The sequence below is a fragment of the Echeneis naucrates genome, chromosome 15, assembly GCF_900963305.1.
Source record: "Echeneis naucrates chromosome 15, fEcheNa1.1, whole genome shotgun sequence".
Lineage (NCBI taxonomy): Eukaryota > Metazoa > Chordata > Actinopteri > Carangiformes > Echeneidae > Echeneis > Echeneis naucrates.
Genome location: NC_042525.1, coordinates 232,983 through 259,964, shown reverse-complemented (window position 1 = coordinate 259,964; position 26,982 = coordinate 232,983). Strand labels below are relative to the sequence as shown.

The following is a 26,982-nucleotide window of genomic DNA, read 5'->3' as shown; positions in this document are numbered from 1 at the left end:
CAGCTCCAGCGGTTTCCTGTCTGTTCTGCTGCTTGTCTGTCTCTTTGCTGTTTTTCAACCACAAGTAAAGACCAGGACATTTCTGGGAACAGCTCCAGGATGGGCCGGATCCAAAAAACAGGTATATTCCACCACAAGAAATTGTCTACAAGAAACTGGTTCAAAGGACACAGTTTATTGTGAATATCAACATCTCCAATATAAATATTCACAGAGCAGGACATTTGAATTGTCTGTCAATTATTTGAAGTTGTTCCACTATATTCCACTGTCAAACCAGTAAAACAGCAGTTTGTCTTTGTGCTAAATCCCTTATTTTTCCATATATTATGGGAATATTACACTGTATAATCGTTCAGTTTAGGTTGAAGGAGCTTGTCTGCCAGTTTATTCAGATTTTGTGGTGGTGTAAATAAATATGTATTTACTTATTTTTTACTTACTGTTATCATTTTTGTGTAGATAGAGCTTGCTCACGGGATTCCATATTATTTTGACCATAGTTAATTATAACAATAATCTTTCATTACAGTTAAACGTGTGGAAACAATCCAGACCATAAACGAGACAAATTCAAATTTGAATGAGCATGTGAAAAAAACAGGTAAAATACAAATATAGGATGAAACTATTGACTTCATAAAACAAACGTTTCTGAAAAAATACCAAGTATTTATTAATGGTCATTAAGACAAACAACAAACAAGCAAACAAAACAATACAACACAAAAAGAGACAACCGAGTTTTTACACAATAATGGACTCAATCAAATACAAATGAAAGAGGTTCAGTAAAAACAAAAACCAAATTATTATTTTATGTTTTCAGAAAATAAACAAACGAACAGCGTCTCAAGGCTACGTCATCACGCCCAGTGACGTACAGGTTTCGTCATCAGCCGGCAGCACGAACAGCTTCCTGCTTTCTGTCTCTGAAATATGGTTCCTTGTATATTTGTTCAAACTCCCGAGTTTTCTGAGCGTCTCCTGCGGGAAAACGAGCCCCGTGAGGCGGACGGCCGGGACGGTGTGAGCGGGGAATAGAGCTGCCGTCCGCGGCCTCAGGATGCTGCTGCTGCAGCTGCCGGACGACGTCCTCTATCACGTCCTGTCCTACCTGGACTGCAGGTCTCTCAGCCGGCTGGCTCAGGTCTGTAGGAGCTTCTGTCGCTTTGTGAACCGGGACGAGGTGTGGAGGAGGACCGCCAGACGGTGTCTGAACACCGGGATCGGTCCGGACGGAACGGACATGTAAGAAAACTGCTGCCTGCCAGAGCTAGCCTGTTAGCCTGTTAGCTGCTGACCCTGGTGGATTGGGGTTAGCAGTAGCAGGGCTGGATTACCTCCGGGGGGGGTTAGGGGCTGTTATTTTTGTCATTGTCTTCTTTTGCCAGTATGTTGATGGACCACAACCACCATAATTAATCAGCAGCATTCAGGTTCGTAATTGATGCATGTACTCATCCATCCATCTTCTTCCAGAGGTTCTGGAGCCAATTTTGGGCTGATCGATTAATGGAATTTTTAGTGAAATTGCGATTTCAAACATCACGATTAGCAAATCACACTGATGTTTGATGGTGCCATACCTGGGAGCCATAGCAAAGAAATACAAATGATGAGTCCTTTAGTTCCTTCAGTTCCTTCATGGTGAAATCGTTGGATGAACATGGTGATGTGATTTGTCTGCCTCAGATATCCTCACATCCCTCTGAAGGAGAGAGTGAAAGTGTCTCGGAACTGGAGAAACGGGGTCTGCAGGAGGGCAGTTCCTCTCAAATGGAAAACACAGTAAGTTACCTGCTCAGGTCGAGAGCTTTCTTCCTTTGCTTCCTGTCCAGATGCTAAGCTAGGCTAACCAGTCAGTTCATAACACGGGACAAAAGTTTGACACAAGTTTTCTGCTATGTCCTTGTCTGCAGACTGTTGCCATGGTTACAACTGGACAGGGATGTGCTGTTTCTGTCTCAGGCTGCTGATATTGGAGCGTACCGTTTGCACCAAGACTCAGGGAAGATCCATCGAAACCCATTTGAAATCTACTCAGGGCACATAGGAGATGTGTGTCACTTTGTCCTGACAGACTCTCATCTGATCAGTGGTGGAAGGTAGATCACATTCTCTCCTCCTGACCTCCCTAATTAGTCTGCAGATAATCAAAGTCATCATTTGTGTTTAAGTTCTGGATGAACTTTAAGTACAGAGAACACTGAAGCAGATACATGAAAACTAATCACAGCTTTGTTCATTGAAAATCCTGACTGATCTGTCACACACTGAGACCAGTATCCTCTCCTGCCTGTCAGTGATGGCAAGATCCTGGTCCATAGCAGGACCAGCAATGAGTCAGTGGAGCTGTCAGGTCATAACCAGGAAGTCAACTGTGTGGACTCAAAAGATGGACTCATCATCAGCGGGTCCAGAGACCGAACAGCCCGGGTCAGAACCTCTAGAGTTTAGATTTCATAATGTAATGCTCAGCACCTGCAATTCTCATAACACGCCATGTTGCTCTTAAAAATCCAAACTTTTGCTTCTGTAGATCTGGAATTTGACCTCCAGCTGCCCCAGAGACACCATCCACATGTTTGACAGAGTGTGGTCTGTGGCTGTTAGTCCCTCACTGAGGTGAGTCCTCCTCTGAAACCGGTCCAGCCCAGGGCAAGACTCAGACAGCCAACTGTAGTCGTGGTAGGAGTCTGTGTGAATGGATTATGATGTAAAAAGTAGAAAATATCCATAAAAATGTGTCTTTATGGTTAACAGCAGAAGGTTCAGGTTCACATGAACAGAAAACAGTGAAGAGGCTCAGTCTTAGTAGTGGTGGACGAGTACCATGTTGGTACTGAGCCACTTAGTGAACCCCCCCACAGCCAGAGCTGTAACTGTATCCTGATGGTAGCAGGTGAATGTCCATCTGGCTTCAGAATGGAAACATCTCAGGTTTGGGTGAGGGCTGCGTTCTCATCGTCTGAATGGTCTGGTTGATGTGGGCGTCACTTCTTTGGATCTGGTTCCTCTGTTGCCTCGGTGATCTCCCGCATCATTGGTGTGAGACCCAGCGTATGAATTTGGTTCTGAGTTATTTTCAGCTGTCTGATGTTTTTGCAGCATAGAAGCTGATTATTACAATTAAGTTTTTAGGTCCTTGAATCTGGCACTCAGCACGTGAGTGAGGACCAGGTTAAATATTCCTTCGTCTGTTGCTGTTGCTCCCAGGAAAATAAGAAACCTAGTACATGCAGGGAGGCCTTGTATCTGGTCCAGTTTTTGGAGAGTCGCTCAGATCTGAGAGGAACGATTATCCACATCGTTAATTCTTCAATTTGCTGGCTGAAATAGCACACTGTGCCTCAGCCCGCTGCCTCCTCATAATGGAAACCTGCTCTCTGCCTCTCACTGACCAGCGGCCTGGTTAATTAAAACTCCTCTGGAAACCAGGTGTCAGGTCACTTATATACCTATTAAACCCACACCCATCTCCTCCAGCTGGTCCCTGAGGGTTTTCAGCTCAGAGGTTAAAGTCACAGACCAAGTTGTTGGACTCGGTCACAGTCACAGTTACACAACTACTACACTGCCTGAAGGTTAACACACATTAATCCTCCACCTGCAAAGTTAGCACAACAGCTGAAAGGAATCAGGACACATCAGATGTCACATTATCACGTTTATGATGACATCACCTTAGCATTGACACGGAGGAACAAATATTTTTGGTTGTCATTAAAATATGTTTAAAATAAGTCATCTTCTGAATATAGATCAGACTGTAAACATGGCTGCTTCATGTGGAAGAGTTAGAATGTTGGTCTGTTAGCTCCTGACCCGGCCTGTGTATTTCTGGTGGCTGAGGGTTAGCAGTCACAGTATCAGGGCTGGATTAACTCCTCGGGGTTCAGGCTCCCAGAAAGCAAGCAGTTCTCAGCTCGGTGATTTGTTGGGTCTGGCTATGTCTATTACGAAAATAAGAAAATAAGCAGTTCATAATACAAACAATAACTGACGGTTTAGGGAACGTCTCTGGCTTCGGTGCTGTTACAGGGGATCTTGAGATTTACCATTTCTGTTCATCATAATCCAACTGGAGGGAAATTAGTCTGTGGGTGAACCAGGTGCACAGCCAGAGTTTCCATCCCTCTATCTTCCCTTTAGATCTCATCTCAAGGTCTGCTACAGCTTTACTGTGGCTGCGGTGAAATGTCAAGGTTGAAGCAGGAAGGCTGCCTCCACCAGCTGAGATAAACGTAATTCAGTCTGATTTGATTGATTTGAATCAATTCAACTGAAGTAATTCTCAAAATTCTGTTTTGTTTTGTTTTGTTTTGTTTTTTTTTTTTAGAGAGAGAATCTGAAACTTCTCTCTCGCTCGCTCTCTCTCTTTGTCTTTCCCTCTCTCTCTCTCTCTCTCTCTTTGTCTTTCTCTTTCCCTCTCTCTCTCTCTCTCTCTCTCTCTTTGTCTTTCTCTTTCCCTCTCTCTCTCTCTCTCTCTCTCTCTCTCTCTCTCTCTCTCTCTCTCTCTCTCTGGGTCTGGGGGTCGAGGCAGCAGGTGATGATCTAATAATTGCCTGAGATGTTTCCTGCTGTTGTCCCAACGAGCCCCAACAGGCTGGCAGCTACTGCTGTGCAGCGGCGGGTCGGGCTGATGCTGTTTGGTGGAGCAGCACACAGTGAGGCAGTGCAGATGGTTCGATTCCCTCATCAGGGTTCTGGAGCTTTAGTAATGTTCCAAGTCCCTCTTTCTGACCCAGCTTTGTTGACTGGATGATGGAAGTGTTTTCATGGAAGCGCAACTAGTCTCTGTAGCAGGAAACACCACAGATGACCACTACATTTAGCATTTGATCGATTATTTGCTTTGTCCTCAGGAAGCAAGTATTGGTTAGTTTCTGGTTAGCTACAAGTTAGTTGCTGTTACTTAAAGGCTAGTTACCGTTCATTTCTGGTTAGTAAGCTATGCCACCATTTGGTCGTGTGCCTTGAAGTTGCAGCAGGAAATGGTTTTTATTGGTCCTGATGTTGTGGTTGAACTTTGTGTTGTGCAGCATCTCTTTAGTAGGTTCACAATTATTTTTCCTTCAATCACACAGAACCTCAAGTTTTCTACAAACTATGAATCCATAACTTTTAGATTCTCATGTGCTAAATGTCTCCTTTTTCCATGGAAACAGTTTGCAGTGTTTTGCCGACGACAACAGTGATTGACTTTACCACCTATGCTGAAGATGCGTTGTTTTTATCTGTCCTGTGAGTGTGTGTTCATATGTGTTTAAATCAGGGGTGAATGGAGGCTCTGTCCTGATCCTGGTCTTAATGTGACTTTATGCTCCAGTTTCTGGTGCTAGACTAGGTGGGTTCCTGACTTGGAGCTGGGGGGTGTTGGGGGTACGCGGCCCTGACTAGTGGTGTAGAGCAGGGGGCTGGGCAGGAGGCAGTGAAGGGAGAAGCTACCCTGAAGAGAGGTGAGGATGGGGAGGGGGGGTTGTTTTGTCTAGAATTCCTCAAGCACAACTACAAAGATGCTGCAGGGACCAAAAGCGCTTTTGAAAGTTTCCAAAAGAAGAACATGATTGTTGGATAAACCATCCCCACTTTGCCACTTTCTCACCACCGCCGGGGGAGGACGACCTCTGACCTCCGCAATGAAAGTACAGGGTGACGCCACAGCAGCCACCCAGCCAGCCAGAGCCAGCGCTCTCTGACTGCACCCCCGTCGCCGCTGCCACCACCCAACCTCACACACTCCAATTTCACCCCCACTGCTCTGCCCCACTCAACCGCAAGAAAAAAACAGAAATTCATGTCTTTCTCTTTGGTCTCTCCCGAGCCGTCCCTGTGGCTCAGGAGTCAAGAATTCAATTAGTTAAAAAAAGAGAAGAAAAGAGCGAAGCTGCAACAATGAGCGATAAGGGGCAGAATGAGCGTTCCCACACGCTAAATACAGGGCGCTTTCCCTGGGGCCCACAGAGCCAGAGGACCCGCACCACAGGAGGCGAGAATAATCACAGCTCCCTCTGAACCCCCTCATTACACACACACACACCTTACATTCCTTACACACAGATAGCTTCATGCAGACACACATTACAGCCAGACATTCCGCTGAAGAGGGGCACACCTTACAGACGCGCACACACATACACACAAAGACCTCTCATTACATGCCGGCCTCTTACAGGTGTTCTCAGGTCTCAGGTATTCATTCACTTTGTCTGAAAAACAAGAGTCTGAACAGTGAAAACAAGAACACAACACGCTCAGATCAGAGCTGCAGCATGGGGACAAATCAGATGATTTATTTCATTATTTTGGGGGATGTTGTGCTTTAAAGATTAAAGGGTAATGTTTTCTGAAGAAATTCTGTTCCTCAAGTACACAAACACAACAGGACATAACAGATAGGAAAGACTTCAGAGTAAGAATTATTCTTTTTATTATAGTTGTTATTAGTAGTATTAAACATCTCTATTAATATATACTTACTGCACTTTCACTAGATGGTAACAGATAAAAATGCATCAAAAGCAGATGCAAGGAAAGCAGTGAAATAGTTGTTTATTTAATTTAACTGATAATTTCATCTTCCACCAAATGAAATGATCGCATAGATCCTGCAGAGGATTTGACTTCTCTTTCACACAAAAACCCTCAACATGTCGACAACACACAACAGTGCCGTGGCTCATTTGTCCTGTGAGCTGATTCTGTTCAGTTGAGCTGCAGAAAAAAAACCCACTTTATTTGACAGTCTCATAAACTGAAGTGTTAAAGTTGGTGCCTATTAAAGGTGTTATCAGTTCATTTTGGTCTTTTTTTTATAGTTTTAAATATATATGTTGTTTCATTCTTAAGTGATTAATCAGGCAAGAGAAGAAACGGGTAATGAACAGAATCATTTGAATCCATCTGTAATAAATAAATTGTTTCAATGCATTTTATTTTGAACAAATATTGTCCATGAATGAAACTCGTTAGGGCTGTTACATTGAACATGTTTTACTCTAACTGAGTAAATTTGAAGTTTATGATAATTTCCTGTAATGAGATGTTTGTGATGATGGTGAGCGGAATAAAGCTGCGGCTGACGACCTCCATCTTCCTCATGTGTTTAATTATAGACTGTAGCTGTATGCAGGGTTGAGCTGTGGACTGATCAGGCAGCGTGGAGCCTGAACAGCGTGGGAGTGGAGCTGTGTGCCGGCAGCAGTGTTATTCATACAGCACATTATCCTAATGAGCGTCACTCCCACCACATTTCAGCAGGAGAAAGCTCTGTGATCACTGAAGCTCTGCTTCCACTGGATCCCAATTTAAAAGCTGTCAGTCGCGCCGAGCCGACAGCACACACTCCCGCCAAAATCTCTCCAAACGATGCTGTTGGTTCAAAGGCTATTTTCTCTCTTTTTTCTCTCTTTAACTGTTGATTGATTTCTTTCACAGAGACAGTAGTTTAGATCCAAGTGGACTGCATCAGGTCAGAATCAGATGTCAGCTGGATCTGGTCTGATATGACCCTGTGGATTAATCTGACCATCACAGAAGTTTACAGAAACACGAGGAGACATTAGCATCACCGTGATAGAGGCGGCTCTAGAAGCAGTCAATTAACATTAGTGTGCTGTCGGGTCCAAGTCTGTTCCAGGCCTTTTCCAGGTCTGTTCCAGGCGACTGAACAGAGCCCAGAGGCTGACTGAGGAATGTCCTGGTGACCCTTCACACAGGAGACACAAACAGAAGCCAAAAGGGCCGCAGGAGGGGTGGGGGTGGGAGAACTAGGTCCATTCGTGTGTGTGTGTTCATGCATAGCAGCGTGAATTTGTGAGAAAGAAAGTGCATGTTTGTGTGCATGCATTTGTTTGCCCATGCATATCAGTGTAAGGCTGGAAGACGCAGAGGAGGGTGTGTGTGTGTGTGTGTGTGTGTGTGTGTGTCAGCAGGGATCAGACCTTGCACCCTTTGACCATTGTCTCCCTCCCTGACCGATATAAAAGCATCATAACCCTTTGAGCTCAGACATATTTAGAAAGCAGATAAAAGCACTTTTTACAAACTAGATACACGTCGGGCACAAAGCCTGGGGTCAAGCGCAACAAATTAACAACCCTCTTTGTGACGGGGTGAGGGGGTGACAGGGCAAAGCTAAACTGCCCCTGAAGTCCAGAGCCAAATGCCTCCACATTCCCAGAGGGCCGTTCTCTCCCTTTGGCTGTGATTGGTCCTGATCGCTGTTGATTCATGTTCTCCATAAACTGATTCTCACTCTCATCTGTCACTCAGGCTCCGCCCACTCTTCTTCGATTGTTTTTAACTTGTTGCTTCAGTTTTAAAACTGAAACTATGAAACCGTTAACTCATTGTTGTCCTGTTGTTGGCCTGTTGTCCTGTTGTTAAGCTGTTGTCGTCCTGTTATTGTCCTGTTGTCGTCCTGTTATTGTCCTGTTGTTGTCCTGTTGTCGTCCTGTTATTGTCCTGTTGTTGTCCTGTTGCCTTGTTGTCTTCCTGTTGTCCTGTTATCGTCCTGTTGTCCTGTTTTCCTGTTGTCGTCCTGTTGTCCTGTTTTTATCCTGTTATTGTCCTGTTGTCCTGCTGTCGTCCTGTTGTCTTCCTGTTGTTGTCCTGTTATCGTCCTGTTATCATCCTGTTGTCATCCTGTCGTCCTGTTGTCTTTCTGTTGTCTTGTTATTGTCCTGTTGTCGTCCTATTGTCATCCTGTCGTCCTGTTGTCTTCCTGTTGTCGTCCTGTTGTCTTGTTATCGTCCTGTTGTCGTCCTGTTGTCGTCCTGTCATCCTGTCATCCTGTTGTCGTCCTGTTGTCTTGTTGTCGTCCTGTTGTCTTGTTATCGTCCTGTTATCGTCCTGTTGTCTTCCTGTTGTCGTCCTGTCGTCCTGTTGTCTTCCTGTTGTCGTCCTGTCGTCCTGTCGTCCTGTTGTCTTCCTGTTGTCGTCCTGTCGTCCTGTTGTCTTCCTGTTGTCGTCCTGTCGTCCTGTTGTCTTCCTGTTGTCGTCCTGTCGTCCTGTCGTCCTGTTGTCTTCCTGTTGTCGTCCTGTCGTCCTGTTGTCTTCCTGTTGTCGTCCTGTTATCGTCCTGTTATCGTCCTGCTGTCGTCCTGTCTTCCTGTTGTCGTCCTGTCGTCCTGTTGTCTTCCTGTCATCCTGTCATCCTGTTGTCGTCCTGTTATCGTCCTGTTGTCTTCCTGTTGTCGTCCTGTTAACGTCCTCTTGTCTTCCTGTTGTCGTCCTGTCGTCCTGTTATCGTCCTGTTGTCTTCCTGTTGTCGTCCTGTTGTCCTGTTATCGTCCTGTTGTCTTCCTGTTGTCGTCCTGTCGTCCTGTTAACGTCCTCTTGTCTTCCTGTTGTCGTCCTGTCGTCCTGTTATCGTCCTGTTGTCTTCCTGTTGTCGTCCTGTTGTCTTGTTATCGTCCTGTTGTCGTCCTGTCGTCCTGTTATCGTCCTGTTATCGTCCTGTTGTCTTCCTGTCGTCGTCCTGTTATCGTCCTGTTGTCTTCCTGTCGTCGTCCTGTCGTCCTGTTATCGTCCTGTTGTCTTCCTGTTGTCGTCCTGTTATCGTCCTGTTGTCGTCCTGTTGTCGTCCTGTTATCGTCCTGTTGTCTTCCTGTTGTCGTCCTGTCGTCCTGTTGTCTTCCTGTTGTCGTCCTGTTATCGTCCTGTTATCGTCCTGTTGTCATCCTGTTGTCTTGTTACCGTCCTGTTGTCTTGTTATCGTCCTGTTGTCGTCCTGTCATCCTGTCATCTTGTTGTCGTCCTGTTGTCTTGTTATCGTCCTGTTGTCATCCTGTTGTCTTGTTATCGTCCTGTTGTCATCCTGTTATCGTCCTGTTATCGTCCTGTTGTCGTCCTGTTGTCGTCCTGTTGTCGTCCTGTTGTCTTGTTATCGTCCTGTTGTCATCCTGTTATCGTCCTGTTATCGTCCTGTTGTCGTCCTGTTGTCTTGTTATCGTCCTGTTGTCTTCCTGTTATCGTCCTGTTATCGTCCTGTTGTCTTGTTATCGTCCTGTTATCGTCCTGTTATCGTCCTGTTGTCTTCCTGTTGTCGTCCTGTTATCGTCCTGTTATCGTCCTGTTGTCGTCCTGTTGTCTTGTTATCGTCCTGTTATCGTCCTGTTGTCTTCCTGTTGTCGTCCTGTCGTCCTGTTGTCTTCCTGTCATCCTGTCATCCTGTTGTCTTCCTGTTGTCGCCCTGTTATCGTCCTGTTGTCGTCCTGTCGTCCTGTTAACGTCCTCTTGTCTTCCTGTTGTCGTCCTGTTGTCCTGTTATCGTCCTGTGGTCTTCCTGTTGTCGTCCTGTCGTCCTGTTATCGTCCTGTTGTCTTCCTGTTGTCGTCCTGTCGTCCTGTTAACGTCCTCTTGTCTTCCTGTTGTCGTCCTGTCGTCCTGTTGTCGTCCTGTCGTCCTGTTATCGTCCTGTTGTCTTCCTGTTGTCGTCCTGTTGTCCTGTTATCGTCCTGTTGTCTTCCTGTTGTCGTCCTGTCGTCCTGTTATCGTCCTGTTGTCTTCCTGTTGTCGTCCTGTTGTCCTGTTATCGTCCTGTTGTCTTCCTGTTGTCGTCCTGTCGTCCTGTTATCGTCCTGTTGTCGTCCTGTTGTCATCCTGTTGTCATCCTGTTGTCTTGTTATCGTCCTGTTGTCGTCCTGTCATCCTGTCATCCTGTTGTCTTGTTATCGTCCTGTTGTCGTCCTGTTGTCGTCCTGTCATCCTGTCATCCTGTTGTCTTGTTGTCGTCCTGTTATCGTCCTGTTATCGTGTCATCCTGTTGTCTTGTTGTTGTCCTGTTGTCTTGTTGTCGTCCTGTTGTCTTGTTATCGTCCTGTTATTGTCCTGTTGTCATCCTGTTGTCTTGTTATCGTCCTGTTGTCGTCTTGTTATCGTCCTGTTGTCGTCCTGTTATCGTCCTGTTGTCGTCCTGTTGTCATCCTGTTGTCTTGTTATCGTCCTGTTGTCGTCCTGTTGTCTTGTTATTGTCCTGTTGTTGTCCTGTTGTCTTGTTATCGTCCTGTTGTCATCCTGTTGTCATCCTGTTGTCTTGTTATCGTCCTGTTGTCGTCCTGTTGTCTTGTTATCGTCCTGTTGTCGTCCTGTTGTCTTGTTATCGTCCTGTTGTCGTCTTGTCATCCTGTCATCCTGTTGTCTTGTTGTCGTCCTGTTGTCTTGTTGTCATCCTGTTGTCTTGTTGTCGTCCTGTTATCGTCCTGTTATCGTGTCATCCTGTTGTCTTGTTGTCGTCCTGTTGTCTTGTTGTCGTCCTGTTGTCCTGTTATCGTCCTGTTGTCATCCTGTTGTCCTGTTATCGTCCTGTTATCGTCCTGTTATCTTGTTATCGTCCTGTTGTCTTGTTATCGTCCTGTTGTCATCCTGTTGTCCTGTTATCGTCCTGTTGTCTTCCTGTTGTCGTCCTGTTGTCTTGTTATCGTCCTGTTGTCGTCCTGTTGTCGTCCTGTTGTCTTGTTATCGTCCTGTTGTCGTCCTGTTATCGTCCTGTTATCGTCCTGTTGTCTTCCTGTTGTCGTCCTGTTGTCTTCCTGTTGTCGTCCTGTTGTCATCCTTTTGTCTTGTTATCGTCCTGTTGTCGTCCTGTTGTCTTGTTATCGTCCTGTTGTCGTCCTGTTGTCGTCCTGTTGTCTTGTTATCGTCCTGTTATCGTCCTGTTATCGTCCTGTTGTCTTCCTGTTGTCGTCCTGTTGTCTTCCTGTTGTCGTCCTGTTGTCGTCCTGTTGTCGTCCTGTTATCGTCCTGTTATCGTCCTGTTGTCGTCCTGTTATCGTCCTGTTATCGTCCTGTTGTCTTGTTATCGTCCTGTTGTCGTCCTGTTGTCTTCCTGTTATCGTCCTGTTGTCTTCCTGTTGTCGTCCTGTTGTCTTCCTGTTGTTGTCCTGTTGTCATCCTTTTGTCTTGTTATCGTCCTGTTGTCGTCCTGTTGTCTTGTTATCGTCCTGTTGTTGTCCTGTTGTCGTCTTGTCATCCTGTCATCCTGTTGTCTTGTTATCGTCCTGTTGTCGTCCTGTTATCGTCCTGTTATCGTCCTGTTGTCGTCCTGTTATCGTCCTGTTGTCGTCCTGTTATCGTCCTGTTGTCGTCCTGTTATCGTCCTGTTGTCGTCCTGTTGTCCTGTTGTCTTCCTGTTGTCGTCCTGTCGTCCTGTTATCGTCCTGTTGTCTTCCTGTTATCGTCCTGTTGTCTTGTTATCGTCCTGTTGTCGTCCTGTTGTCTTGTTATCGTCCTGTTGTCATCCTGTTATCGTCCTGTTATCGTCCTGTTATCGTCCTGTTGTCATCCTGTTGTCCTGTTATCGTCCTGTTATCGTCCTGTTATCTTGTTATCGTCCTGTTGTCTTGTTATCGTCCTGTTGTCATCCTGTTGTCCTGTTATCGTCCTGTTGTCTTCCTGTTGTCGTCCTGTTGTCTTGTTATCGTCCTGTTGTCGTCCTGTTGTCGTCCTGTTGTCTTGTTATCGTCCTGTTGTCGTCCTGTTATCGTCCTGTTATCGTCCTGTTGTCTTCCTGTTGTCGTCCTGTTGTCTTCCTGTTGTCGTCCTGTTGTCATCCTTTTGTCTTGTTATCGTCCTGTTGTCGTCCTGTTGTCTTGTTATCGTCCTGTTGTCGTCCTGTTGTCGTCCTGTTGTCTTGTTATCGTCCTGTTATCGTCCTGTTATCGTCCTGTTGTCTTCCTGTTGTCGTCCTGTTGTCTTCCTGTTGTCGTCCTGTTGTCGTCCTGTCGTCCTGTTATCGTCCTGTTATCGTCCTGTTGTCGTCCTGTTATCGTCCTGTTATCGTCCTGTTGTCTTGTTATCGTCCTGTTGTCTTCCTGTTATCGTCCTGTTGTCTTCCTGTTGTCGTCCTGTTGTCTTCCTGTTGTTGTCCTGTTGTCATCCTTTTGTCTTGTTATCGTCCTGTTGTCGTCCTGTTGTCTTGTTATCGTCCTGTTGTTGTCCTGTTGTCGTCTTGTCATCCTGTCATCCTGTTGTCTTGTTATCGTCCTGTTGTCGTCCTGTTATCGTCCTGTTATCGTCCTGTTGTCGTCCTGTTATCGTCCTGTTATCGTCCTGTTGTCGTCCTGTTATCGTCCTGTTATCGTCCTGTTGTCGTCCTGTTGTCTTCCTGTTGTCGTCCTGTCGTCCTGTTATCGTCCTGTTGTCTTCCTGTTATCGTCCTGTTGTCTTGTTATCGTCCTGTTGTCGTCCTGTTGTCTTGTTATCGTCCTGTTGTCATCCTGTTATCGTCCTGTTATCGTCCTGTTATCGTCCTGTTGTCGTCCTGTTGTCTTGTTATCGTCCTGTTATCGTCCTGTTATCGTCCTGTTGTCGTCCTGTTGTCTTCCTGTTGTCGTCCTGTTGTCTTGTTATCGTCCTGTTGTCTTGTTATCGTCCTGTTGTCTTGTTATCGTCCTGTTGTCGTCCTGTTATCGTCCTGTTATCGTCCTGTTGTCTTCCTGTTGTCGTCCTGTTGTCGTCCTGTTGTTGTGTTATCGTCCTGTTGTCTTGTTATCGTCCTGTTGTCGTCCTGTTATCGTCCTGTTATCGTCCTGTTGTCTTCCTGTTGTCGTCCTGTTGTCGTCCTGTTGTCTTGTTATCGTCCTGTTGTCTTGTTATCGTCCTGTTATCGTCCTGTTGTCGTCCTGTTGTCGTCCTGTTGTCGTCCTGTTGTCGTCCTGTTGTCTTGTTATCGTCCTGTTGTCGTCCTGTTATCGTCCTGTTATCGTCCTGTTGTCGTCCTGTTGTCTTCCTGTTGTCGTCCTGTCGTCCTGTTATCGTCCTGTTGTCTTCCTGTTATCGCCCTGTCGTCCTGTTGTCGTCCTGTTGTCGTGTTATCATCCTGTTGTCTTGTTATCGTCCTGTTATCGTCCTGTTGTCTTCCTGTTGTCGTCCTGTTGTCGTCCTGTTGTCTTGTTATCGTCCTGTTATCGTCCTGTTATCGTCCTGTTGTCGTCCTGTTATCGTCCTGTTATCGTCCTGTTATCGTCCTGTTGTCGTCCTGTTATCGTCCTGTTATCGTCCTGTTGTCGTCCTGTTGTCGTCCTGTTGTCTTGTTATCGTCCTGTTGTCGTCCTGTTATCGTCCTGTTGTCTTGTTATCGTCCTGTTGTCGTCCTGTCGTCCTGTTGTCGTCCTGTTGTCGTCCTGTTATCGTCCTGTTATCGTCCTGTTGTCGTCCTGTTATCGTCCTGTTATCGTCCTGTTGTCGTCCTGTTGTCTTGTTGTCGTCCTGTCGTCCTGTTATCGTCCTGTTGTCTTATTATCGTCCTGTTGTCGTCCTGTCGTCCTGTTATCGTCCTGTTATCGTCCTGTTGTCGTCCTGTTGTCTTGTTGTCGTCCTGTCGTCCTGTTATCGCCCTGTCGTCTTGTTATCGTCCTGTTGTCGTCCTGTCGTCCTGTTATTGTCCTGTTATCGTCCTGTTGTCGTCCTGTTGTCTTGTTGTCGTCCTGTCGTCCTGTTATCGTCCTGTTGTCTTGTTATCGTCCTGTTGTTGTCCTGTTATCGTCCTGTTGTCGTCCTGTTATCGTCCTGTTATCGTCCTGTTGTCTTGTTATCGTCCTGTTGTCGTCCTGTTGTCGTCCTGTTGTCGTCCTGTTATCGTCCTGTTATCGTCCTGTTGTCTTGTTATCGTCCTGTTGTCGTCCTGTTATCGTCCTGTTGTCTTCCTGTTATCGCCCTGTCGTCTTGTTATCGTCCTGTTGTCGTCCTGTTGTCGTCCTGTTATCGTCCTGTTATCGTCCTGTTATCGTCCTGTTATCGTCCTGTTGTCTTGTTATCGTCCTGTCGTCCTGTTATCGTCCTGTTATCGTCCTGTTATCGTCCTGTCGTCCTGTTATCGTCCTGTTATCGTCCTGTTGTCTTCCTGTTGTCGTCCTGTTGTCGTCCTGTTATCGTCCTGTTATCGTCCTGTTATCGTCCTGTTGTCTTGTTATCGTCCTGTCGTCCTGTTGTCTTCCTGTTATCGCCCTGTCGTCTTGTTATCGTCCTGTTATCGTCCTGTTGTCTTCCTGTTATCGCCCTGTCGTCTTGTTCGCGTCCTGTTATCGTCCTGTTGTCGTCCTGTTGTCGTCCTGTCGTCCTGTTATCGTCCTGTTGTCGTCCTGTTGTCGGAATGCCCTGAGCTGGGATCGGAGCAGCGAGCGGTGGTGGTCTTGGGAAAGCGTGGTGCTCCCTGTGCGGTCAGTTGGTTGATTTGGCACTACCAATGTTTCTACTGGATTCAACTCTCAGCATGAGCTCCCACACTTTGTGTGTGTGTTGTTGTCTATCTGTGTGTGTATCTGTGTCTGTGCTTCTGACTGTGTGTGACAGAGTGCTGTTAATGTGTGTAGTTGTGTTTTTCATATCTATGTGTCTGAGGACTCAGTTTGTGTGACCCTGCCACGTAGACCCTCAGATGATACAACCAGCTGATGAGGTTACCCAAACGGCAGCAGAGGCCCAGCGTGCTGCTCATGGGGGGGGACTCCGTTTGGTCAGAGATATGGCTGTGTGTGTGTGAGGGGGGGTGACATCTGCCCCACATTAGGCGAGAGAGGCTCTGACCTTAGCAGCTATAATATCAGTGAGAGTTCTGACCCCAGATCAGTCCTGGTAGGTGCTTCAGAGGGGTGTGGGGGGGTGGAGGGTGCTGGGGGAGACAAGAGGGGAGTCGTTTCATTGTATGGCCGGTGTCCCCCGCCCTGCCTCCACCAGCACCACGGCCTAGTGAGGGGTGAGTAATGTGAGTAATGGAGAGTAATAGGGTCTAGATAGTGAGTGTGACCGTAACCCTATTGTATCCTGTGTCAATGGGTCAAAGGTCACCCGCCACGCATACTGGTCCTGCCCGACCCATTTGGGCCATAAATGAGTTTACCCAACACTAATTACTGGGGGGCTGCCAATGGGCTGTGCTGCCTAACAGGCCTGACAGCTGCCTCTATGCCTCACTTACACATCCTCAACCCCCCCCAACTCTGTCCTGTCCTGCCACCATTTTAAACTCCAAACCCCCCCCTTACACACACACACCCCATCAGCCTTCAATTCCCTTGGCAGATGGGGTGTGTGTTGATGCCAGCTCAGTCTGGTTCTGTCTGGACCCTCTTTATGTAACCTGGGCCTGATGGACCAGTCCAGTCTCCTGATAATGTCTCAGGTCAGGGGGGGGGTATCGGGCTTCAGGGAGCAGGGAATCGAACACAGTCCAGCCTCCATCCTCAGACTAGGTTGGTCCAGAGTATGAACTGTGGGCTGGTGGGTCGGTCTAGAGCTGAGGGATCAACATTGTTGTTATTGTTTGTGATCAGATAGAGTTTAATTTTTCAGATCAATGACTTTTGAGATGCAGTGATGTCACAGGATGCAGCTCATGGCGTGGTGATGTCACAGAGTCTCAGCCTTAGCTGCTTCCTGTCGTTGTGGTACACAGATGGAGAATCATCATCTAGTCAACATTCATGTGGTCTCTGGTTTGTGTGTTTATCCAGTCAGGCTCTGGAACTATCTCTGGAATTTTCTTGTTTCTACTCACATGCGCAGCTGCACATCTGGTCGGTCAGTTTGTTTCTTATACCTGAAGAGTAACGCCCCCCCACCCTTTTAGGACTGTCCTTATACTGTTCATTCTGGAGGAGTCTGGGTCTGAGACTAGCCCTCAAAACTGGACCACCTACAGGAACTTATGAAGTAAAGACGATCTGGACTGATACGGACTCAGCCTGCAGCCCCCCCCCCCATGGTGCGTCAACAGCAGCAGCGTTTGTCAGTGACCACCTCCCTTTAGCTGGCCCCTCCCCCTGTCCATCAACCCTGCAGGAGAGCACTAAGCCCGAACCCAACAGAAGCCCCCCACTACCAGGACCCCTGGTTACCCCCCACCCTCCCATCAAGCTTCCAACAGCCAAACACACCCCAACACCCCCCACCACACACACATGCAGGGAATTTACTGAGCATACCTGGTTACCAACCTGCTCCAATCAGAGATTCTCTTTTCTTCTGCTGCCAACAATGCATCTTAAAAAGGGGGATGGGGGGGCTTTCTTTTTGCTGCTTTTCTCACATCAGCTGTTGACATTATAAATGATCAATAACTTTCAGAGAAAAGAGGAGGACCAGTCAAAACAGGAAGTTTCACTCTGAGGGTCAAAGTTCAAACATCAACCACAATGTTTCACAGTTTAGAAACCAAATGAAGCTCCAGAAAAACACTTTTCATGAAATATCCCAAATTTTCTTTGCAGCAGTTTGTATAAAAAACATCTGAGATCACAATCTGTCTCCCCCCACAGTTCTTTTGTTACTGGGACATCGTGTTGTGAGAATTTCTCTCCTCTTCGTATCTGGGACGTTGAGCGGTGAGTTAAAACTCTAAATGCTGTTTACTGATTATTTGTTTTTTTCATTAAAATGTAACATGCCATTAACATTAAAGTTATGGAGAAATAAGGGGTGTGGCCTCTTTCAAAGGTGTGATTGACACAAACTGACATAAACCAATGTATTAGCCCCACCTCTTCACCCATATTTGGATTAGCTGGGCGTGAGAGGCAGACTCAGGCAAGGCCAAGATGGCTGCTTCAGAAACCTGTGGTGACATCACAGAGGTGGCATCCATTTTTCTTCACTGTCTGATGTTTTGTGTTGAAGGCTCATGGTCTTTCTGGCCCCTCCCTCCTGTGGTGATCAGTCTGTTTGCTGATTGGAGGATGAACGGTGTGATTTCTGATGATGCTCATGATGTCAGAAAATCTTTGCACTGATATAATTTATGTATCATGCCCCAGTGCATTGTGGGTTGTGCTGTGATGATTTAAGTTTCACTGCTGCAAACCTAATTCACCAAGCCGACATTCCCACGTGGCTTTAGCAGCACTGAGCAGCTCTGGTGGGGGGGGGGGGCTCCCAGGATTCCTGTCTCTGAAAGACGAGGCTTAAACCTGATACGTCTCTGATGAGGCAGCTGTAAGTCCCAGCTTTACCTGAGCCAATTAAAACAAGACGACACAACACAAAGCTACTTCCTGAAGTCGGGGGGAGCAGGCCGCAGGTGTTGAGGAAACGTTACAAGGTGTAGTGGACCTGGATAATACCTGCATCCTCTTAAAGCTCAGGATATCTCATTTTCTCCCTGGGCTCACATGAACAACGCCCCCCCCCATTCCTCTTTCAGATAAACAGCTGAGAGCAGCAGGTGATGATGATGATGATGATCGGGGCAGACTGTTACTGTAACTACACAACCACAACATGACAAACATGAACAAACATCACACACACACTGCCCTCACGCACCAGCATCAGCTTCAGACTCAGTACAAACACACATCTCTTTTGATTCAAGAGCCAAAACATCATCATCATCATCTCCCTGTTGTACCGGCAGCACTTCCTGTCTGTGGAAAATGAAAAGCAGTTTGAAAACAGCAACGGGTTCACAATTAAAGAACCAGCTCATAGTATACTGTGGTCCTGGTCTTCGTGCTGGTCCTCGCCTCATCCTTTGTGGTCCCAGCATGCCTGACTTTGCAACATTAGGAAGGAAATTAAGTAAAATAATTAAAATTTTTGGAAAACCTCCGATTCTCTTCCCTTCTGTTACCTGGTTCCTTTTGTTTCGTCATCTTTTCCATTCCTGTGTTTTTTGGGGGGGCATGAAACAGTTCAACGTTGTTCTACAAATTTTACCTTCATTTGCCTTCGCAATGAACACGTGTGTCACATTTTGAAGTCGGTCATTGTTGTGGTCTGAGGACCGGCCCCCAGCATCCCAGTGGTCCTAGTGGCCCCAAGCGGTCTGACCCCCCTTCACACACACAGTTAGGCCAACCCTGGTCGACATGCAGCAGGTTCCCTCTGTTTGTTTTAGGCAGTAAAAACCTCGGTGGGGGCCTTTTCTCCACCTGTCTGACAGCTTTTGACGAGAGGGCCCGTCTCCCCGTGTGGCCCCGGGCCCCTGTTTAGAGCTTAGACTTAACTTTACAACAGCCTCCAACCACTTGCGCCACAAAAACACACACACTCTTTTCTCTGGCAGAGGATAATGGCCTCAGCTTCTGCTGCTGTTTCCAACATTGTGGATTCATTAATGAATCCTTTCACCATCTGTGTGTGTGTGTGGCCCCCGAAGCTAACCTGACTCCTGTGGGGAGACCAGACCGGCTTAGACCAGGACTTAGACTCTGTGTGCCACACAGTCAGTGGCCCCTCATTACAATCAGTCTGTGCCCCCCAGGACCACCGACCTGCCCCCCACACAAAGTTGCTGAAAACTCAAACTGCTTCATTCTCCAGCAGCAAAATCAAGATCTGAGTCAAAGTGTTCATCTGAAGAATCAGGGTCCTCAGGAACCGGGTCTGAACAGACCAGAACCAGAGGTCAACTCTCAGGGATATGGACGCCACATCTGTGAAGTCACCACAGGTTTCTGACATCGGAATGCCCCATTCTTGCCACCTTAGTAGTACCTGACCCCGCCCCTTAACCTCTGTCCAGTACAAATTTGGCAAAGAGGTGGGGCCTGTCAGTTGGTGTCAACCATACGCCACAACCATGTCACTCATAAAAGCCACGCCCCCAAAACGAAACCATTCTGTCCTAGGCTGTGGACATGTGGACCTTAGGACACGGAAGTCTATAAGATGGACTCTCTACTGGACTCTAGTGGTCTGTGGAGGAACTGCAGGTTGTAGTTCATGGTCCTTCACAGAGACAGTGAATCAAACTAACAAAACTTTATTCACAGACATCTGAAAGAGTTCAAGTTTGGGAATCCTTTTATTGACTTTATGCTTAAAGTGCACGCTTTATATCACATGATGTCATGTGACATGACGCCATGTGTGCAGCCCTCGGCGGCGTGCTGTCAGGGTTATGACTATGAGCCTCCCTACTGAAGCTTGCACCTTCCCTCCACTGCCCTGTAATCATGGCGCTCGGTAAACACCGTGACCCTCCAGGTTCAGCCTGCTGATGTCACATGGAACGACTACAGGTGACGCTCCATTTTATGGACAGCTTTCTCTGACAGAATGGTCAGATTGTGCCCCCCGCCCCTGTCAGTGCTGTGATGGAGACATCATTACTCAGCTATGAATGAAGCGGCTGCTGCCCCAGCCCTGAATGGGGCTGTTGTTGTGGGGAATAAGCTCCAGGGCTTTAGTCGTAAAGGGAAAATGAGGGTCACTGCCCTGCAGACTCCCCATTGGCTCAGGCTTAGTCATGAGACCTCGGCACCAAGAGAGCTCTCACCCAATAAGGCGCCCTGTGGGCAAAGCCCCAGTCCAATAAGAAGGACCCCCGAGGGCAGGCGGGGGATTACCAGCTCCAGGCCGGGTGGGGGGGGCACGAGTCGAAGGACGGACCACTCTGTCGCCAAGGCCAGCAGACTCCTTTAAATGGTTGCTACGGCACAGGTATCGAACAGGCGACAGTCGCACACAGTCACGGTCATGGGGGGAATTAAAGGGCAACAAAGAGACAGTTATTCTGCAATAATCTGCCCCAGTGAGGGCAAGTTATTCTCCAATAATCAGGAGGCTGTGATCACAAGAGCGTGGACACACACACACACACACACAGATTCTACAAGTGGAGAAGAAACACTGATAGAAACAGGAAATCCTTTCAGAATAAAAGCCTCTCCCCCCAGGTCACTGTGTGTGAGCAGTCTGGGCACAGACTTCCGTCGGGGGGCTGGAGTCCTGGATCTGGTCTTCGAGTCTCCGGTCCAGCTCTTCACCTGTGGCTATGACACCTTCATCCGTCTGTGGGACCTTCGGCTGGACCCCCGGTACGACCCCTCTCCCCCCATCTCCCCTCGTCCCACCCTGACCCCCTCCCGTTCCCTTGCCCCCTCTCCCATCTCCCCCATCTCCTCCCACTGTCTGTCCTGATTGTGGGGCAGTGTTCAGGGGGCGGGGTCAGTGAAGTAAGACAAATGAGATGTGATTGGCAGATCACTCTGGGACTAAGGGGGGGTGAAGGGCTGGTGGGGGGGGGTCCCTCTTTAGATATCAATAATTGATCTGGTCTAAGCACTGAGGCTCCCAGGGTCACACTGGAGGTCCAGGTTGTCTGGAGGTGATGACACGGTGACAACATTAGAAGAAACAACCTGGATGATGTCATCAGCATGTTCATGTATGTGCGTGTGTCTGTCTGCGTGTGTGTGTTAGGGATGGTTATTTTCTGCCAATAGACATCGATCCTCCATTAGAGCCTCATCAATAAGTGATGGAGACACTGGGGGCAGACAGAGACGTCTGGAGACACACACACACACTAGTGTCCTGATTCACCTTAGTTCAGATTTTGGGCGTTGGTCTTGACCCCCCCATCCTCGTCCTTCAGTGTAGACAGTCTGAACTGAACTAAAACTGAAACTGTTTCCTGTTAACAAGCTGAAGCCTCAATGATTTGTCAGTGATACGTTCACTCAGCTGTCAGTCAAAGAGACCACACCCCCCCAATCCCCTTACAACCTGTAAACAGGTGTGTTCTCCGAATCCTTCCCTCAGTTCTCATGAAGAACAAACTGATCTCCAGAGACCAGAACAGTTTTGGGTCCAGACTGCAATCATGCTTTATCCATCCCTGGTGTTCTATGGAGGAACTGCGGGTTTAGTTGATGGGTCAGTCCTACTAAACTCTCATGTCCTTCCCAACAGGAAGTGTGCAATGGAGTGGGAGGAGCCACATGACAGCACTCTGTACTGCATCCAGACAGACGGAAATCACATGATTGCCAGTGGCTCCTCGTACTACGGCGTCGTACGGCTCTGGGACAAACGCCAGACAAAGTGCCTACAGGTAAACACCCCCCCTTTTTGTATGTTGGTCACATGTCTGAGGAGCAGGTTCTGACTGCTTCCTGTGGTGCAGTTCTTCCAGCTGAGCTCAAACCTGGCGAGCAGCCCCGTATACTGCCTCCGCTTCAGCAGTGCTCACCTGTACGCTGTCCTTGCCACCAGCCTCCATTGTCTGGACTTCAGACTGACCGCCACCTGCATCAGATGACACATAGTGCACCTTTATCAGTTCCTGTCTGTTTTCACAATAAAAGTTTTCACATTTTAATGGATGGTCAGTTGTCTGTGTTTGGTTGAATTGAACCTGAACAGACTTCCTGTTGTGAATCTGTCACCCTGGTGACATCACTGTTACATTACCAGCAACGTACAGAGACCATCAAACTGAAGACATGAAGAGGACTCACTGGCCCTTCTTTTGAGAACCATGTCCCATTAATCCTTGCTGCAGCAAATTTAAAGTAAAAAGAAGACTGCGAAAGGTGTTTTGTTTTTTTTTTAGGAAATGAAGCTTCTGAAACTTGTTTATCTGATCCTGGAGCTTCAAATCCAGATCTAGAATACCTTGATTTCAAAAACTGCAGCTTCAAGTTGATAAATGAGCTGGACTGACAGAAGTGTTGGATGACAGGAAGTTGACATGTGGCAAGTAAAGGGCTAATCCGTTAGCTCGAGGCTCTATGAGTAAGAATCAAATTCTCTAAAGACGTCCGTCAGACACAGACCAGGTCTCTGAATTCACACTGAACCTTTGAAGGGATTAAGGCACATTAGCCTCTTGTCAAAAACATCTCATTGCCATGGAAATGCACTGTTTGGGTTTACATTCATTTGACCTCTGACCTGAGATCACACGGGAGAGGAATCCACTTCATACAATGTGAGGATCCACTTGATGGACAGAGACCTGGATAAGCACACACACACCTGGACTCTTTGTGTGTGTGTTAGGTCACCTGTCTAAAACACGAAATACCAGATGTGCCTCAACCTTAAACTTTGTGAGCCACAGATTGAAATCTTCTTTCTCACATTTTCGTCAAATCTAATATTTAACGTTTAGATAAGATTCATCTGTTTTAGTGAAGAACAATCTAAAATAATTCATTGTTGATCATCAGTTTCTGCAGAAATGAAATCACCAACATCGGTAAGTGATCTGTCTCATGTCCCCTAAAGTCAGATGTCCAACTGTCCTGCTGCCTCGTCCCCTGGTCACACAGAGCTCAGTACTGTGTGAGGACATTAACATGGTCAATGTTGGTTTGATACTTTCTAAATACAACATATTCAGGCTAAGCAGCCAATAGAGATGGAGATGTTAATGATGTCACTGTGGCTCATTATCTCACAGTCAGTAATTTAGTAAATTTTGTCTTGTCAGATGTAAATGTTGAATCGCTGCTGATGCTGACATCTTGTCAGTCAATCCTCTGTCACCCTGACAGTGATGTCACTTATGATGATCAAATCAAATCAGATTTATTTATATCACGCCAAATCATGACAAAGTTCCATCAAGACACTTTACATACAGAGCAGGTCTAGACCAACAGATCCCCCGATGAGCAGGAAAAACTTCCTTTAAGAGGCAGAAATCTCGTGCAGAACCAGGCTCAGGGGGGGCATCTGCCTTTAAGGGTTGAGAGAGAGAGAGACACGTGGGGCAGGGGTGGCAAAGTTGGGCAGAGAAGGGAGAGATGAGAGCAGGAGGACAGGATATTCAAATCAGGTGCAGGCATGAACATGATGCTGCATGAAGTTCATAGAAATTATGCTGGATGGAGTTCAAGAAGATGTGTGAGCAGCAGATAGTGATGATTCACCACCAGCAGGATGAGGACAGGGAGAGAGAGGAGAGGCAATGGGAGAGACAGAAACTTTAGGTAACATGGTTAAGGGATACAGTAAACATACTTAGAACTGGGAGAAACAGGGATTTAGGAGAACCATTGTTATTGGTATGTCAGCGCATGCAAGAGGGGGAGGGAGAGATGCTCAGTCCTTCCCCCAGCAGTCTCAGCCTATAGCAGCAGAGCTAAAGAGTAGATGGACTTTGACTTTTTAACTATCAGCTCTGTCATACAGAAAGGTTTTCGGCCTGGTCTAAAGAGTCTGACCTGGACCGATACAGAGAAGAGGAGACTGATAACTGAAAGATCTGCCTCCAGATTTACTCTTGGAGACTCTAGGAACCACAAGTAAACCTCCATCTAGAGAGTGGAGTGGCCTGCTAGGACAGTAAGGAACTATGAGCTGTCTGAGATATGATGGAGTTTGGTCATTAAGAGCTTAATATGTTAAAAGAAGGATTTTAAATTCTACTCTGTATTTTACCAGCAGCCAATGAAGAGGAGCTAACACAGGAGCGATCTCTTTTCCTTTAGATAGCGTTTCTCTCAGGTGCTTAGGACCAAGTATAATAACTTGTCTTTATCTGAATTTAGAAGTAGAAAGTTACGGTTGATCCAGACTTTTATGTCTTCAAGATATGTCTGCAGTTTAACTATCTGACTGACTTCATTTAGCTTCATTGATAAATATAGCTGAGTGTCATCTGCATAGCAGCGGAAATTGTTGCTGTGCTTCCTGATAATGTTGCCTAAAGGAAGCAGATATAAAGTGAGGAGGATTGGTCCAAGTACCGAACCCTGCGGGACTCCATGACTGACTACAGGTCATGAGGAGGAGCTGTTGTTTACATGAACAAACTGATGTCTATCTGATAAGTAGGATTTGAACCACTTTAGTGCAGTTCCTTTAATTCCAATTTCATGTTCCAGTCTCTGTCGTAAAATATTATGATCTATGGTGTCGAATGCAGCACTAAGATCTAGAAGGAGAAGTATGGAGGCTGATCCATTGTCTGAGGCCATTAGAATGTCATTGTCACTTTAACCAGCGCTGTTTCTGTGCTATGATGGGCTCTAAATCCTGACTGAAACTCTTCAAGCAAACCGTTCCCATCCAGATTGTTGTGTAATTGGTTTCTTACTTTCTCATTGATTTTAGAAATGAATGGAAGGTTTGATATGGGTCTATAGTTTGCCAAAACATCTGGATCAAGGTTCGGTTTTTTAAGTTGGGGTTTGATGACTGCAGTCTGAAGAGTCTGAGGTACATAACCCAAAGATAAGGTCAGGTTAATCAGATTTGGAATGAACGGCTCAGTTAAGTTGAAAATCTTTAAAGAGATTTTCAACTTAACTGGTTAGCACTGGGTCTAAAAGACAGGTTGATGATTTAGATGACGAAACCATAGAAGCTGGCTCTGAGAGATTCAGAGATGAGAATGACTCCAGGTGTAAAATAGGTGTTAAAGTTGATTAAGGAGCTGAATTCAGTCGAAGATTATTGTCTAATGTAGGTAAGAGCTGATGAATTCTTTCTCTGATTGTTGTTATAATAAAAAAAACTCAGCTGTTTAGTTTAGCGTAGCACTGTAACATGACAGAGTGGCATCACTAAAGCATCACTATCACTAACCTTAACAGAAACCTCAGCTCAGACTCAGGGGACAATAAGTGTGCCCTCCCTACTGCCCCTAAAATCCTTTAATAGCATATATCAGATCATGTGATGTCCATTAACCAACACAGGGGGGCCACATGAAAGTGAAGGCCTGGGTGCGTACAGACATTGCACATCCATGCAGGAGATGTGGCCCCAGGGGACCGACCCCTGAATTAATCATGGGAGCAGAGGATGATGGCTGATCTCCATGACAACACTGCTCGCTCCAGGTTTTAGCATCAGTGTCACATGATTCAAAAATCCTGCTCCTAAAGGGGTGGGGGTGGGGATGCCACCACCTCAACGTTTTAAGACAGAGGGTCATGACCGAGGATGATGAGAATATCATCTCACTGTCTGGCTGGGAGATGGTGATGAAGTCTGAGATCAGATGCTGGATTTTAGGTCTTGTGCACACTCGTCTTCATCTCCTCAGAAGTGTCACTAGAGGTTTGGATCTCTAGACCTTTGGGGGAGAAAAAAGACCTGAGACCCAGATCTGAGGAGACGTCATCATTTCAGGAGGTGCTGCCGGAAAAGCCTTTTCATCCACACAGACTCCTTTTCACCCTCATCATTATCATCTTCATCGTTACAGATGATGAGATATTCAGGTCCTCCGTTCACTATGGTTGGTCTGTTCATGTCTGTCAGTCCCTCACTACATCTTTAGAGACACAGGTGAGACATGACAGTGTCTCTGGACTGTCTGTGTGTGTCTTCCGATCTAAAATGGTCATCGCATATTTGTGCTGATGGGGCCACCTGGTGTTTGTGCAGTGAACTACAGGACTCCTCTCAGTGTCACGGGCTCATTTTCATTACCACATTAAGGATTGTCCACTCTCTCTTCTTTTCCTCTGTGAATATTTTGTTGCAACAACAAACAGACAGGTCAGAGTCTCTGAGGCAGCTATTTAAAGCTAATGTCTGAACAGTAGCTGAATTCATGACTCTAATCAAATCAAATTTTTTTTGATTAAAGAAAGAAACCAAATTTTTTCTTCAGTGCTGCAACAAACAATTGAACATCTGTGTGTAATGTAGAAATGTTCAAAAAGACATTTAGTGTGCTTTATTGTTCTTTTTCAAAGCTCTTGTTAACTTGATGTTTCCTGTGTACTGCAGAGCAGTGATGCATTAATCCATCACTGAAAATAGTCTCATAAAAACTCATCTTCCTTTTTGAAGCTTGATGTTTTTTCACAAATATTGCTATTTATTATTTTCTTGCAGCCTCCTGCCAGCAAATTCTCCATTCAAAGTTACTTGGCAATAAAATGGATTCTGGTTTGTATTTAAATTTGTCTCAGTGATTCTGCAACAGCTGAATTGAAATGTGTGTGTGTGTCTTGAAATAACACACACACTCATGTTCCTCCAGAGGAATGCGAAGGAAAATCAACTGTATCCCCCCGACCCCCCAACCCAGGATACAAGTCTCTTCATCCTCCACAACAGCCCCCTCCCTCCCCCGCTCAGCTGCAGCCCCTCACCTGTCAGTCATTCCAGGGACAGCAGGCCTGTCAGACCTCCAGCAGCCTCTCAAAGAAATCCCCCCACCCCCAGGCCTGCTAAACAAAAATAAAGTCACATTGAAGAGAATGAAGAGAGCTGCAGAGGTAGTGGATGGCCCTCCTGGCTGTCACTCAGGGGCCAGGCCCTTAATCCTATTGTCTGCCCGACAGG

At 46.6% G+C, this 26,982-nt stretch overlaps 1 protein-coding gene across 2 annotated transcripts; it reads left to right on the top strand.

Annotated features, from left to right (window-relative positions):
- The first annotated feature begins 902 nt into the window (after window positions 1–902).
- Window positions 903–22,042, top strand: fbxw4 (F-box and WD repeat domain containing 4). Of its 2 annotated transcripts, XM_029521510.1 has the most exons (9): window positions 903–1,251; window positions 1,696–1,791; window positions 1,923–2,108; window positions 2,307–2,439; window positions 2,543–2,628; window positions 17,262–17,327; window positions 20,622–20,762; window positions 21,640–21,781; window positions 21,854–22,042. In XM_029521510.1, the coding sequence occupies exons 1-9, from the start codon at window positions 1,067–1,069 to the stop codon at window positions 21,986–21,988; spliced, it is 1,170 nt and encodes a 389-aa protein (XP_029377370.1). In that variant the 5' UTR covers window positions 903–1,066; the 3' UTR covers window positions 21,989–22,042. The 2 variants fall into 2 exon arrangements, with proteins under 2 accessions (XP_029377370.1, XP_029377371.1); XM_029521511.1 differs by lacking the exon at window positions 20,622–20,762.
- Window positions 22,043–26,982: the final 4,940 nt, after the last annotated feature.

Excerpts from the sequence above, each read along its gene's own strand:
- fbxw4 (XM_029521510.1), top strand. The coding sequence starts at position 1,067 with ATGCTGCTGCTGCAGCTGCCGGACGACGTCCTCTATCACGTCCTGTCC. Across the intron at positions 2,109-2,306 it reads CATCTGATCAGTGGTGGAAG|TGATGGCAAGATCCTGGTCC; the intron begins GTAGATCACATT and ends CCTGCCTGTCAG. Across the intron at positions 20,763-21,639 it reads GACCTTCGGCTGGACCCCCG|GAAGTGTGCAATGGAGTGGG; the intron begins GTACGACCCCTC and ends CCTTCCCAACAG.